This window comes from Oncorhynchus clarkii, chromosome 22 (assembly GCF_045791955.1).
Source record: "Oncorhynchus clarkii lewisi isolate Uvic-CL-2024 chromosome 22, UVic_Ocla_1.0, whole genome shotgun sequence".
NCBI lineage: Eukaryota > Metazoa > Chordata > Actinopteri > Salmoniformes > Salmonidae > Oncorhynchus > Oncorhynchus clarkii.
The window spans coordinates 32431257-32445547 of record NC_092168.1 but is presented as its reverse complement, the minus strand read 5'-3'; the positions used below and the strand labels follow the sequence as shown (position 1 = coordinate 32445547).

At 43.0% G+C, this 14291-nt stretch overlaps 1 protein-coding gene across 2 annotated transcripts in view; it reads right to left on the bottom strand.

Moving 5' to 3' along the window:
• LOC139380797 (pre-mRNA-splicing factor CWC22 homolog) overlaps nucleotides 1-13383 on the bottom strand; it is a 50130-nt gene extending 36747 nt beyond the window's left edge. The window contains exons 1-11 of one of the 2 annotated variants that reach the window (XM_071123829.1): nucleotides 13273-13383; nucleotides 11713-11827; nucleotides 6422-6678; nucleotides 6210-6265; nucleotides 5897-5983; nucleotides 5368-5613; nucleotides 2098-2226; nucleotides 1730-1898; nucleotides 1386-1439; nucleotides 1166-1301; nucleotides 705-911 (exon numbers count right to left, since the gene is read on the bottom strand). In XM_071123829.1, coding sequence (XP_070979930.1) covers nucleotides 705-911; nucleotides 1166-1301; nucleotides 1386-1439; nucleotides 1730-1898; nucleotides 2098-2226; nucleotides 5368-5613; nucleotides 5897-5983; nucleotides 6210-6265; nucleotides 6422-6678; nucleotides 11713-11827; nucleotides 13273-13335 — 1519 coding nt within the window. In that variant the 5' untranslated portion in view covers nucleotides 13336-13383. The remainder of the gene's footprint in view (nucleotides 1-704; nucleotides 912-1165; nucleotides 1302-1385; nucleotides 1440-1729; nucleotides 1899-2097; nucleotides 2227-5367; nucleotides 5614-5896; nucleotides 5984-6209; nucleotides 6266-6421; nucleotides 6679-11712; nucleotides 11828-13272) is intronic. The other variant, XM_071123830.1, reaches the window with a different exon arrangement.
• Between the last annotated feature and the right edge of the window lie 908 nt (nucleotides 13384-14291).

The following is a 14291-nucleotide window of genomic DNA, read 5'->3' as shown; positions in this document are numbered from 1 at the left end:
ACCCATTTCATGAAGCTCCCAACGAACAGTTCTTGTGCTGACTCGGTAGGGAGTGTTGCAACCGAGTACAGACAATTTTCATTAGCTAAGTGTTTCAGCACTCAGCGGTCCCGTTCTGTGAGCTTGTGTGGCCTACCACTTCGCAGCTGAGCCGTTGTTGCTCGTAGACATTTCCACTTCACATTAACAGAGCTTACAGTTCACAGGGGCAGCTTTAGCAGTACAGAAATTTGACGAACTGACTTGTAGGAAAGGTGGCATCTTATGACTGTGCCACGTTGAAAGTCACTGAGCTCTTCAGTAAGGCCATTCTACTGCCGATGTTTGTCTATGGAGATTGCATAGCTGTGTGCTTGATTTTATTCACCTGTCAGCAACGGGTGTGGCTGAAATAGCTGAATACACCAATTTGAAGAGGTGTCCACATACACTATGTATAAAAAAATTCAAATTCGTACAATATGCCATGAATTTGTAAGTGATCCCGGACTGCATCTTTAACCGATTAGGCCAGCTAGCTAGGGGGTATTCAGTATATCTTCTTGGATGTAGTCTTCTTGGGGTGACATGTGTGAACTGATTCTATATTCTATTGTATATATTATTCTATAGTATCTTACTTCGTATATCTTTTTGATTGTAGTCCTCTAGGGGTAACATGTGTGAACTGATTCTATTGTATATATTATTCTATAGTATCTTACTCAGTATATCTTCTTGGTTGTAGTCATCCTCTAGGGGCAGCATGTGTGTGAACTGATCGTCCTCCTCCACTAGGTCCAGCCCCTCGGGAACGATAGGGTGGTCCTTAAACCCGTCCTTCCTAATGGCGAACATCACCTCGATCATGTACTGCACACGCTTGTCTATCTCCGACTCGTGAAGGATGTTACGCAGCCGCTCGAAGATGGCTGACAACAGACAGAGACAATATTTTAATCATAGAATTATATTTCTGTGGTTTGAATTTAATACCAATAAAAACGCAACATTAGAGCACCAAAAACAAGATCACTAGAGAAATGAATAAAGAAATCACTCGATTTTTCTGAATGAGCAGTGAGACTGCTAAAAGTATTCTGTAGCTGTGATTGAACTGATGCTTCAATCACCCAAGCCTGTTCAAACTAAGAGCGAAGCGGAAGTGTTGTGTATTCCTATGTACCATTGATGCCTCTAGGGGAGACTTCAGTGAGTTTGAGGCCACACTCCTTGAGGAAGCTGATGGACACCTCCACGCTGTCATCTGTAGGTCTCTCCAGGAGCAGAGTCAACATCTCCAGACACAGCACCTCATGTGCCTGGGTGGGGAACAAGGGAAATAGGGTTACAACACTAAGTGCCTGTGCGCGTGTGTGTGATCTAGCATAGAAAAGAGGACTTACCACATTCTGATTGACCAGGTGGGCAACGAACTTTGATGCCGTGAGACATTGTGCCTGAAAAACAAGGATACAAAATCATTTGGAGTTCAGTTGGTAGAGCATGGTGCTTGTAAGCCCAGTGTAGTGGGGTTGATTCCCCAGACTACTCATACATCAAACATATGCACACATGACAAAGTACCTTTGGACAAAAGCGTCTGCTAAATGGCAAATATTATAATTATTATACATTTAAACAACTACAAAGAGTGACTTAGATACATTACAACTCCTTATTCTCCACAATATGTATCAACATTTAAGTTGTTTTAGTTCAAACATCTAGTGCATAACCAGCTAGTCACCTTGTCGTTCCTCCGGTAGCCCTTGCGGAAGTTAAGGATGAGTCTCTTGAGGATGAGCTCTCCTATCTGAGGAAACTTGGAGTTGATGATGGCTACCACAGCAGCATAGACGTGAGTGAAGGTGGCCGAGGCACTCTGGGCCTGCAGGGTGGACCTGGCCAGGAGACCTCTGGAGAGCAGACACACAGACATTAGTGATCGTCACTTTTATGAAGTTAATCTATATCTCAAAGCACACTAAGAAACTTGAAATGTTTCCGACTGCAACATCTTGGACAGGTCCCTCTTGTAGAAGACATTTGATCTCAATCAGAATAGCCTACATAAATAAATATTAAATAAATCCATTAAAAACCTTGGTCCATTACCTGCCCCTGACAATGTTCTCCTGCAGCAGTTCCTGGATGATCATGGCGATGTTGGATACGTTCACCTTGTTTATCAGACCATTGATGGACTTCTTCAGAGCCTCCCAGCTCATACGCTGGTAAGCCAGACTAGAAAGAGGTGGGGATAAGTAAGCTTTTTGAAACAATTGGCAAGACCTACTGTATTTTTTGTGTATCTGAACAAACAGGTGTGATGGGTATCCTTTGATTAAAAAAAATAATTGAAATACACGTTCACTCACAACTCTGCCCTTTTTAAAAATTGTGTTTCTCCACCAAACTGACTTGTTGCGGATAGAAATCAGTGCGTGACGACATAGTTCACACAAAATGTACTTTTTCGCTTATGTTTTCACGCACCGAATAAAAATCTAAAGTTCAATGTGTTTCCATCGCATTTTCAACTCTACTGATTTTGTCACAAAAATAAACATTTATTGGAAAGCAGCATCAAGCTCACCGTTCATCATGACTTATTTCATCTGTAGCCTAATAAACTGAATGGTTTCCCGAGTCGTAGTGGGAGGACCACATACCATATCGAAGTAAACTTTGAGTCACGATGATATGATAGTTATTATATAAATATTTACGCTTAAAGGCGTTTACACTGCCATTTCTCGTCTAATTCATTTTAGACGCAAAAAGATCCCACCTTCTCAAACAAATAAATTATCTATCGGCATTTATGAAATTGTTCCCGAAACGTCCTTTTTCCATCACAGCTGTCATGATTTAAAAATTTTTTATACAGTATGACTTTACTTGGATGGAAACTGTGGATGGAAATGTGGTTAGTAACTGGAAACGTTCCTTGAAATAACTAAAACTCCTCCTGCATCCTGAGATCAGCTGGTCTGGGATATAGTGAATATGGTGCTGCTTCATTCAAGGCCCCTAGAGTGGGGCACTGTGTGTGGTGTGCGTAAGTGTACTCAGTGTGTGCGTGTGTGCGTGTGTGGTGTGCGTACGTGTACTCAGTGTGCGCGTGTGTGGTGTGCGTACGTGTACTCAGTGTGTGTGTGGTGTGCGTAAGTGTACTCAGTGTGTGTGTGGTGTGCGTAAGTGTACTCAGTGTGTGCGTGTGTGGTGTGCGTACGTGGTGTGCGTAAGTGTACTCAGTGTGTGTGTGGTGTGCGTAAGTGTACTCAGTGTGTGTGTGGTGTGCTTAAGTGTACTCAGTGTGTGTGTGGTGTGCGTAAGTGTACTCAGTGAGTGCGTAAGTGTACTCAGTGTGTGCGTGTGTGGTGTGCGTAAGTGTACTCAGTGTGCGTAAGTGTACTCAGTGAGCGTAAGTGTACTCAGTGAGCGTAAGTGTACTCAGTGAGCGTAAGTGTACTCAGTGAGCGTAAGTGTACTCAGTGAGCGTAAGTGTACTCAGTGTGCGTAAGTGTACTCAGTGTGCGTAAGTGTACTCAGTGTGTGCGTGTGTGGTGTGCGTAAGTGTACTCAGTGTGTGCGTGTGTGGTGTGCGTAAGTGTACTCAGTGAGTGCTTAAGTGTACTCAGTGAGTGCGTAAGTGTACTCAGTGAGTGCGTAAGTGTACTCAGTGAGTGCGTAAGTGTACTCAGTGAGTGCGTAAGTGTACTCAGTGGGTGTGTGTGGTGTGCGTAAGTGTACTCAGTGTGTGCATGTGTTGTGTGCGTAAGTGTACTCAGTGTGTGCATGTGTGGTGTGCGTAAGTGTACTCAGTGTGTGCATGTGTGGTGTGCGTACGTGTACTCAGGGTGTGTGGTGTGCGTAAGTGTACTCAGTGTGTGTGTGGTGTGCGTAAGTGTACTCAGTGAGTGCGTAAGTGTACTCAGTGTGTGCGTGTGTGGTGTGCGTAAGTGTACTCAGTGTGCGTAAGTGTACTCAGTGAGTGCGTAAGTGTACTCAGTGAGCGCGTAAGTGTACTCAGTGAGTGCGTAAGTGTACTCAGTGAGTGCGTAAGTGTACTCAGTGAGTGCGTAAGTGTACTCAGTGAGTGCGTAAGTGTACTCAGTGAGTGCGTAAGTGTACTCAGTGAGTGCGTAAGTGTACTCAGTGTGTGCGTGTGTGGTGTGCGTAAGTGTACTCAGTGAGTGCGTAAGTGTACTCAGTGTGTGCGTGTGTGGTGTGCGTAAGTGTACTCAGTGAGTGCGTAAGTGTACTCAGTGAGTGCGTAAGTGTACTCAGTGAGTGCGTAAGTGTACTCAGTGAGTGCGTAAGTGTACTCAGTGAGTGCGTAAGTGTACTCAGTGTGCGCGTAAGTGTACTCAGTGTGCGTAAGTGTACTCAGTGTGCGTAAGTGTACTCAGTGTGCGTAAGTGTACTCAGTGTGTGTGTGGTGTGCGTAAGTGTACTCAGTGAGTGCGTAAGTGTACTCAGTGAGTGCGTAAGTGTACTCAGTGAGTGCGTAAGTGTACTCAGTGGGTGTGTGTGGTGTGCGTAAGTGTACTCAGTGTGTGTGTGGTGTGCGTAAGTGTACTCAGTGTGTGTGTGTGTGGCGTTGCGTGTGTGTGTGTAAGTGTATTCAGTGTGTCTGTCTCGGCTCTGGGAGGACGGGACAGTCCTCCCATCTATCCTTCCAATCCCCTTCATTGCCCTCCTCTGTCCCAGATGATCTTAGTGAACCAATCTCTACTTCATTATCCATGTCACCTCCTTGGCTGTGTCCCAAACGTCACCCTATTCTCTTTATGTTGCACTTCTTTTGACCGGGGACTGTAGGGCTCTGATCAAAAGAAGTGCACAACATAGGGAGCCATTTGGGACGCACCACCTCGTCTCGGGGCGCTCGGCCTCGTCTCGGGGCGCTCGGCCTCAAGGGGCCAAGATGCTTTTCCAGGAGATGAGAGGTAGGTGACTGTGTGAAAACACCTTGAGTGACTCTGTCCGAAATAGAATCCTTTTCCTTATATAGTCCCCTGCAGGGATTCCCTATATAGCAATAGGTAGGGAGTCATTTCAGACGCAGGCAGATATCCACACCTCTCTCAGAGTCAGCTGCTAATTTTAGAGCCTGGGTCTGACACCTAGCTCCCGCCAGACCAAAAATAAACATCTATTGTGTCGTCATCCATTGATTTACTTGACAGCTCGGAACAAACAATATGACATTTGAGCCTGGTAGCATTTCATCATTTTATTGAAATAGTCATATTTCATTCTTTCAAATAAATATGGCCAAGTTTCACTCTCGTTTCAGGTTCTTGTGTCAACTACACCATCCCATCATGAAGTAGGCTATAAAGTATTTCCAGTCTAGCAGACATCAGCTGAACTCACCTGCTCTTGTCAGTGATCTGAGCCTGCATCATACGTAGCTTGGCTGGGGGGATATAGGCTCCACCAGTTCGGGTCAGGATAGGGTCCAGTTCATCCTTCTTCTTCTTCACTGGTGGTTCCTCTGCAGCAGGGTCCTTCTGGGCTGGGGAGGGCGATCGGCCTCTCCTCCTAAACTCAGCCTCTCTGTCCCGACTTGACCGGCGCTCATAGCGGTCGTAATATCTGTCTCGATCATCGTCCCTTGACCTGTGGGTGATGCAAAGGCATCTCAATACATCAATACTGCAGTGATCTTTTTAAGAATGAAGCTAGGGCAAGTCTGAATGTGTTCTACTCTAAATTAGTTATAAACACAATATAGATGAATCACATTTGATTTAGAAAGCCTTTTTTACATGAACAGTTGTCATAAAGTGATTTACAGTAACCCGGTCTAGACCCCAAAGAACAAGCAGAAGTGGCAAGGAAATGCTATCCCAGAAGAAAGAAACCTCAAGTGGAAGCAGACTGTGCCATGTTGTTTCCTTACCTGCTGTAACCTCCTCTACCATAGCGCCGATCCCTCTCCTGACTTCTGGAACGGGACCTGGAGCGGGACCTACGGCGATCATCATCCCTGGATGGACCAATGAGAAACAAACTTAGGGTTGCAAAATTCCTGATTTGTTTCCCAGTTTGAGGATTACCAGAATCAGGAGGGAATAAGCAGGGGGTGAATCTTCCAACTGGGATTTTTGAAAAATCCATGGAACTTTTGAATTGGGAAAGTTGAACATTTGGAAGGCCTGAAGAGTGAAGGATGACATAGCGTTTTCTGCAGCTCTATGGAGTTAGTCACTCACTGGTCATCTGGGGTGGGGCTCCTGCCTTTGTTTACACTCTGGTCATCTGGACCATGCTGGAACATAAAACACAACATGTCAGAATCCCCTATCTGGTCAGTGTCTGCCAACACATTCCAACACTGCATACTTTGGTATCTGTATAACCCTATCAGCTAAGAGGGCCGGCTTCTCAGACACAAATTAAGCCTAGTATTGGACTAGTCACTCACCACGATCTGTGCCACACTGCTCTTCATCCTGCGGGCCACTCCCTCATCACTGTCTTCATCACTGCTCTCATTGTCAGAGCCACTAGACTCCTCCTCCTGGCTGACACTGGCATTGGAAGGGACCCTACTGCCCCTGGTGGCTTTGGAGCTGGCTACTCCGGGACTGCCTAGAGGGGCCTCCGATCCAGGGCTGGCCTCTCCGTGGCCTTCGTCTCTGGGACCGGCTGCAGGACTATCTGTCCCCTCTGGTGCTTCTACTGAAGACAAAACACAGTTAGGTTAAAAAGTGTCTTTTCAGTTCCACATGACATTGTATGATTATGAGTCTCAGTCTATTTGTCTGAAATTAAATTGGTATTCCTTGGAGACAAACTCATAGGTCTTAGCTTCATCACGCTTGCCTATTGTTGAAAATAGTGAACGTGCTGTTAATGAAAGTGGGTTATGGACATGTGTCTTGAGTCTTAAAATATAGACCATCTACATTCAGACCACAAGCAATCAGCAAGAATGAAATGGTGCGAGTGTGAACTTTAAAAATGTCAATTGACATTCAGTTAATGCTCTATATGAGGGACCTGACTGTGCTGAAGGCTTAAGAGCAGGAATAATTGATGAAGTGCACTGTAGCAGCCTGCTGAGATGGATGCCTTATTGGACCAGTGACTCGTCCTCAGTTCACGTATTTCTGACTGTAAGCAGATTGCTGAGTAGACCGTGGCAATATTAACTTATCATGCAGCTGTTACAGTTAACCTGTTCAAGAAACAATAGTGCAGAAATTAAATAGTAATACAATTAAATAATTTACATTTCAATACTGCGAACATTACTTCAAGTTCTGTCTAATGCGTATAGTAGGGGTGGAAATGCACTTTGGTGATGAAATTTCACATTTTACCAAGACAAATATGATTACTCTTGTTCTGAATTGTTCAGTGGGTCTTTCTCTAATATATCATTAACATTGATTATATCCAAAAAGTCAGATTTCTTAACATAATACATCCGATAATAAGTCCCAAGCTCGGTTGACATAGCGGCGCAGGTTACTCGTAACAAGTTGAGGATTTTACATTTTGTGATCGTCGTCATCAAAGTTGTTTGGTCTCAAAAAGCAAAATAAGCATGACAAGATCTGATCAAATAAAAAGCTTGGCATTAGTTTGTGCTCCGTTGACATTTCACAGACATACACTTGTTTTTATGAGAGATCTAAAAGAACAGAAATGTTGTATTAATATGAGAAGCCTATACAAAAAATATGAAAATACTACGTCTCAAAATCAAAATCCATCTTTATTTTTTATTTATTCAACTAGGCAAGTCCATTAAGTACACATTCTTATTTACAATGACGGCCTACCCCGGACGACGCTGGACCAATTGCGCGCCGCCCTATGGGACTACCAATCACAGCCGGTTGTGATACAGCCTGGAATCGAACCAGGGTCTGTAGAGACACGTCTAGCACTACGATGCAGTGCCTTAGACCACTGCGCCACTCAGGAGCCCATCTGACCTCTACATATATATATTTTTTTATTTCCTGTGGATTTGAGAAGATGACGAGTTCAACAGGAAAGTGAGCCTGTCAGGTAGTCAGTAGCCTTAATTCTTGCACAGAATGCAGCCTAGCTGACAATGTCATTTTCCAGCCTCCATTGATTTAGTCACCCAATTCTGGCCATCCTACAAGGGTAAAAACTCCAATCACTTTTGAACGGATTATGATAGAGACATGAGGTTTGAAACTTTTGATCGAGTATTATCGACATAATTAACATATTATTTTACCCATTGGTCAAAAGATACATTTTGATTGGACACACTACCTATAGTGAAACAATTAGCCTACAAAGTAGCTTGAGGGAAACACTGAGAAGCATCCATTAAATCCATACAGGAGCTGCAATCCCAAAGCAGTGAGGTGTGCCTTTCAGGCAACCGCAATCAGTGCTAAAACTGAGTCAAAAGGTCTCTGACAGCAATATCCACTTATAGATAACAGCACCGCCTCACCACCCCTCACTGATATGATGCATTGTTGAAAATTGGCTTTCGCAACTTCTGATTTGTGTAATACCAATTCAAATGTTCTTATGTTGATACTGAGAAATAAACAGTAAACAACATTCACTGACACTATTTGCAACCAAGACAGTGAGAACATCCGGTCTACATAGTGCAATAACAACAACAGCATCATAATTCCCTCCCTAGACTGCTGTGGGGGAAATGCAACAGCTCTAAGGTTCTGCCCCAAATGGCACCCTCTTCACCTATTTGGCACACCACTTTTGACCAGAGCCTTATGTAACCTGTTCATAAGTAATGCACTACATATGGAATAGGGTGCGATTTGGCACACAGTCTAACTCAAGGCAGCCAGAGTAAGACCCTGGGTGTTACAGGGGATCTACTTAAAGGACTATCAGCAGCAGGCAGCACATTCTGCGCTCTGGCACTTTTCAAATACCCTTGGGTGTATGTCGGGAGGCTTGTGTTGCCCTCTCCGTCTGTCTCCCTTTTTCTCTGCCTCCTATTCCCATTCCCCCACTCTCCATCTCTATCCTCTTGCGCTCTATCCTCTTTCTCTCCGTCTTTCTTCCTCTCTTTCGGAGCGGAGGAAGGATTTGCAACAGCTCAGCAGAAGGGATGATTGAAAGCATTATCTGGACAATAACACAGACTCAGAGAGCTGCTAGGCTGGAACTGTCCGTCTGTCAGTGATGAGGATGAGAAACCAGGTAAACAACGGAAGGGAGATAGTGGTAATGGAGGTTATTGGGACAAATCCAAGTTCCAACAAGGCTTGGGGAAAATATATGACTTCTTCTATACATACAGTACCAGTCAAAAGTTTGGACACACCTACTCATTCAAGAGTTTCTCTTAATTTTGTACTATTTTCTACATTGTAGAATAACAGTGAAGATATCAAAACTATTAAATAACACATATGGAATCATGTAGTAATAAAAAACTGTTTAACAAATCAAAATATATTTTATATTCTTCAAAGTAGCCACACTTTGCCTTGATGACAGTTTTGCACTCGGCGTTCTCTCAACCAGCTTCATGAGGTAGTCACTTGGAATGCATTTCAAATAACAGGTGTGCCTTGTTAAAAGTTTATTTGTACAATTTATTTCCTTCTTAAAGTTTGAGCCAATCAGTTGTGTTGTGACAAGGTAGGGGTGGTATACAGAAGATATTTGGTAAAATACCAAGTCCATATTACGGCAAGAACAAATCAAATAAGCAAATAGAAACAACAATCCATACTTACTTTAAGACATGAAGGTCAGTCAATGCATAACATTTCAAGAACTTTTAAAGTTTCTTCAAGTGCAGTCGCAAAAACCATCAAGCGCTATGAAACTGTCTCTGATGAGGACCGCCACAGGAAAGGAAGACCCAGAGTTACCTCTGCTGCAGAGGACAAGGCCATAAGAGTTACAAGCCTCAGAAATTGCAGCCCAAATAAATGCTTCACAGAGTTCAAGAAACAGACATCTCAACATCAACTGTTCAGAGCAGACTGCGTGAATCAGGCCTTCATGGTCGAATTGCTGCAAAGAAACCACTACTAAAGGACACAAATAACAAGAAGAGACTTGCTTGGGCCAAGAAACACAAGCATTAGACCAGTAGAAATCTGTCCTTTGTTCTGATGAATCCAAATGTGAGATTTTTGGTACTAACCCACCGTGGCTTTGTGAGACGCAGAGTAGGTTAATGGATGAACTCTGCATGTGTTTCTTATTTTATTTTACCTTTATTTAACTAGGCAAGTCAGTTAAGAACAAATTCTTATTTTCAATGACGGCCTAGGAACAGTGGGTTAACTGCCTGTTCAGGAGCAGAACGACAGATTTGCACCTTGTCAGCTCGGGGATTTGAACTTGCAACCTTCCGGTTACTAGTCCAACCACTAGGCTACAATGCCGCCCCAACCACTGTGTGGTTCCCATCGTGAAGCATGGAGGTGGTGGTGTGATGGTGCTTTGCTGGTAACACTGATTTATTTAGAATTCAAGGCACACTTAACCAGCATGGCTACGACAGCATTCTGCAGCAATACGCCATCCCATGGGGTTTGCGCTTAGTGGGACTATCATTTGCTTTTCAACAGGACAATAAGACCCAACACACCTCCAGGCTGTGTAAGGGCTATTTGACCAAGAAGGAGAGTGATGGAGTGCTGCATCAGATGACCTGGCCTCCACAATCACCCAACCTCAACCCAATTGAGATGGTTTGGGATGAGCTGAACCACAGAGTGAAGGAAAAGCAGCCAACAAGTGCTCAGCTTATGTGAGAACTCCTTCAAGACTGTTGGAAAAGCATTCCAGGTGAAGCTGGTTGAAAGAATGCCAAGAGTATTCAAAGCTGTCATCAAGGCAAAGGGTGGCTACTTTGAAGAATATAAAATCTATGTTGATTTGTTTAACACTTTTTTTTGGTTACTACATAATTACATACACTACCGTTAAAAAATGTGGGGTCACTTTGAAATGTCCTTGTTTTTGAAAGAAAAGCACCTTTTTGTCCATTAAAATAACATCAAATTGATCAGAAATACAGTGTAGACATTGTTAATGTTGTAAATGACTATTGTAGATGGAAACGGCTGAATTTTAATGGGGTATCTACATAGGCGTACAGAGGCCCATTATCAGCAATCATCACTCCTGTGTTCCAATGGCACGTTGTGTTAGCTAATCCAAGTTTATCATTTAAGAAGGCTAATTGAGCATTAGAAAACCTTTTTTGCAATTATGTTAGCACAGCTGAAAACTGTTGTTCTGATTAAAGAAGCAATCAAACTGGCCTTCTTTATACTAGTTGAGTATCTGGAGCATCAGGATTTGTGGGTTCGATTACTGGCTCAAAATGGTCAGAAACAAAGGACTTTCTTCTGAAACTTGTTCTGAGAATTTAAGGCGATTCCATGATTGAAATTACCAAGAAACTGAAGATCTCATTCAACATTGTGTACTACTCCCTTCACAGAACAGCACAAACTGTCTCTAACCAGAATAGAAAGAGGAGTGGGAGGACCCGGTGCACAACTGAGCAAGAGGACAAGTACATTAGAGTGTCTAGTTTGAGAACCAGATGCCTCAAGTCTTCACAAGTGACCCCAAACTTTTTAACGGTAGTGTACATTTTAGAATAAATGTAACTTTCTAAACATCTAGGTCCATTACAGATGTGGATCTAGCAGGGCAAATTATCTTCAGCAGGCAAAGCCTTTTTCTGAGGAAATAGTCATTTCCACTCACCATTGCTCTTCTGCTGTGCGACATTGTTCTCTCTCCCTCCTTCCTCGGACAGGCTCCTGCTGCCACTCCTACTCCTGCTCCTCCGGGGCTGATCCATGCCACTGGTCCTGGGAGGCTGGAGGAGGAACAAAGGACAAATCAAATCAAATGTATTTATATAGCCCTTCGTATATCAGCTGATATCTCAAAGTGCTGTACAGAAACCCAGCCTAAAACCCCAAACAGCAAGCAATGCAGGTGTAGAAGCACGGTGGCTAGGAAAAACATAGCTGGTTTAGCCTACTTGGAAGGATGGCTATCTGAACTGAAGCTTGATGTTATGGTGTATGAAAGCAAAGGGCATGGAAACAAATAATGCAAGCTGCTCCGTGAACAACAAACACATCCTAGGGCAGAGACATGAAATACACAGGAGCAGGCAACAATATGATTACTGAGATCATGTCATAGGCCACTGGGCACTGGCTACCACTGTTGGAAGGAAACTGAAATCAGAGGCTGAAGTGGAGAGGTTCTATTAACACATGCACAGGTTATAACAAACCTGAAGGAAGCCAAATTATGCTGCAGTTGTTAGTTATGAGGTCATGGGTGCTGGATACAGTAGGGAGGTTAAGAAAATGGTAGCTCTAAAAGCCACAACCCGAGGCTACACTTAGCTGCTGTATGCCTTCCTCTGCAGAAATTAAATGCTTCATGAAATTACACGTTTTGTTTATTCTCCAAGATTCCAGGACAAACTTTGATCTAAGGTTAAACATCTTCAGCAAGCTGCTGGGAATCTGACTATGAACGTTTTACATGGAGACGCCAGTCAGCAGATAGGCTGTATTTACTGCTGCTCTTTAATTATTTGTTCATCTTCTCTTTTTTTTGTATTTTCTTACAACTGCATTGTTGGTTAAGGGCTTGTAAGTAAGCATTTCACTGTAAAGTCTACACCTGTGTAGTCGGCGCATGTGACAAATACAATTTGATTTGAGGTAGACACTGCCATGTTTCTCTGCCAATGTGTACAGAATACACATTTGCGAGCGCCACATTGTCTATCAACACTGACCACGTTTAGCAAGATATTGACTAAATAGATATTGTTAGCTAGCCTGTTGCAATCCAGCGTCCCAAATTTCGGTTATCATGTTTGATGTGGCGTAGCTAGCTAACTTGGTCAGCTAACGTTGATACGTGACTTTAGCTATCCAAATAGCTGATGCTAGCGATTTTATTTGATCCGACATTCACACATCAAAGTTCGTTTGCCAGTGAAGTTATCTAGCTAGTACCTAGATACATCGAAACGGCAGTGAACACTTCGTTTCTACTCTATAGCGTTAGCTGCAAAGGCGCTCTCCTACATGTGCCGCTTTCTTCCATGTGAGAAGTGCAGCAAGCTAGCTAACTTTACTAGCCTGTCTAGCCGGCAGTAGAAAAGGCCCGCTGTAAGTAGCATTTCAAATATTTTTTAAACTTAGAACTAACTTAATAACTAATACTGTTGTATTCCTTTATGGGATTTTTTTTGTTCGAGTTATTATATATGGGTACAAACTTCTTAGCTACCTCTTCTCTAGAATTAGGGCTTAGCTCCACTGCTACATCGTTGTCGATTGTCTCTGTAGCCATTTTCTCCCTTATCCTCTTCCGCAAGTATTGCTACGGATACCAGTAAGACCCAAAAAGAGCGGACATACACGTAGACGCTAAATCACAGAGACTCACTGGTGTGGTGCTATTTGGAAGACAACAAATCAAACAGTAAAGTATTTTGCGGTATGTACATCGCATACTACAATGTAACGCGTGCCCTGCATGATTAGCTTAGATATGACGATTCTTGAAGATACTAAACGTTATTACTGGATCTTAATTGGATACATTCTGCAGGTGACAGAGTAGAAACCATAGTTTCTGTCCATGTTTCCCAGGGCAGCCTAATTAGTGGTGATGTAAAAGGTATAAACCATAGAGATAGAAATAGGACTCATATGTATATCTGTGCCATTATAGCGTCTGCGACCGCATGGGCAATGCCATTGAGGCTACAATCCATAGGAATCCCCACTTAGTTGACTACTTTGACTAATTTAAAATGGCAAAAGCGTGGTGGAAGCCCTCAATGGCTCATGCTTAAATTATTTTATTTTATTTTTTACTTTAGTTTATTTAGAAAATATTTTCTTAACCCTATTTTCTTAAAACTGGTTAAGGGTTGAAAGTAAGCATTTTACGGTATGGTCTACACCTGTTGTATTCAGGGCATGTGTGAAATAAAATGTTATTTGATCGGATAAATGGTATTTTGGCCACTAGAGGCTTATATCATTCTCTATGGTATTAACATAAAACCACCCCCTTATTCTTCTTTAGATTAAAACAAAGTTTTGTACATGAAAGTGTGTATGTGTACAGGCTGTGCTGTGTTGCTGCTGCGAAGGTCATTTTTTTCAGAGCCATTTGAGAAACATGCTGTCTTGCAAATTGTTTGGGGATGTGTGGTCAAACGGTTAGTGCTATCAGAGATCATTGAGACGTCCCTACCTTCAGCCCTAACCTTAACCCCTACTCTAGCCCAATAATGG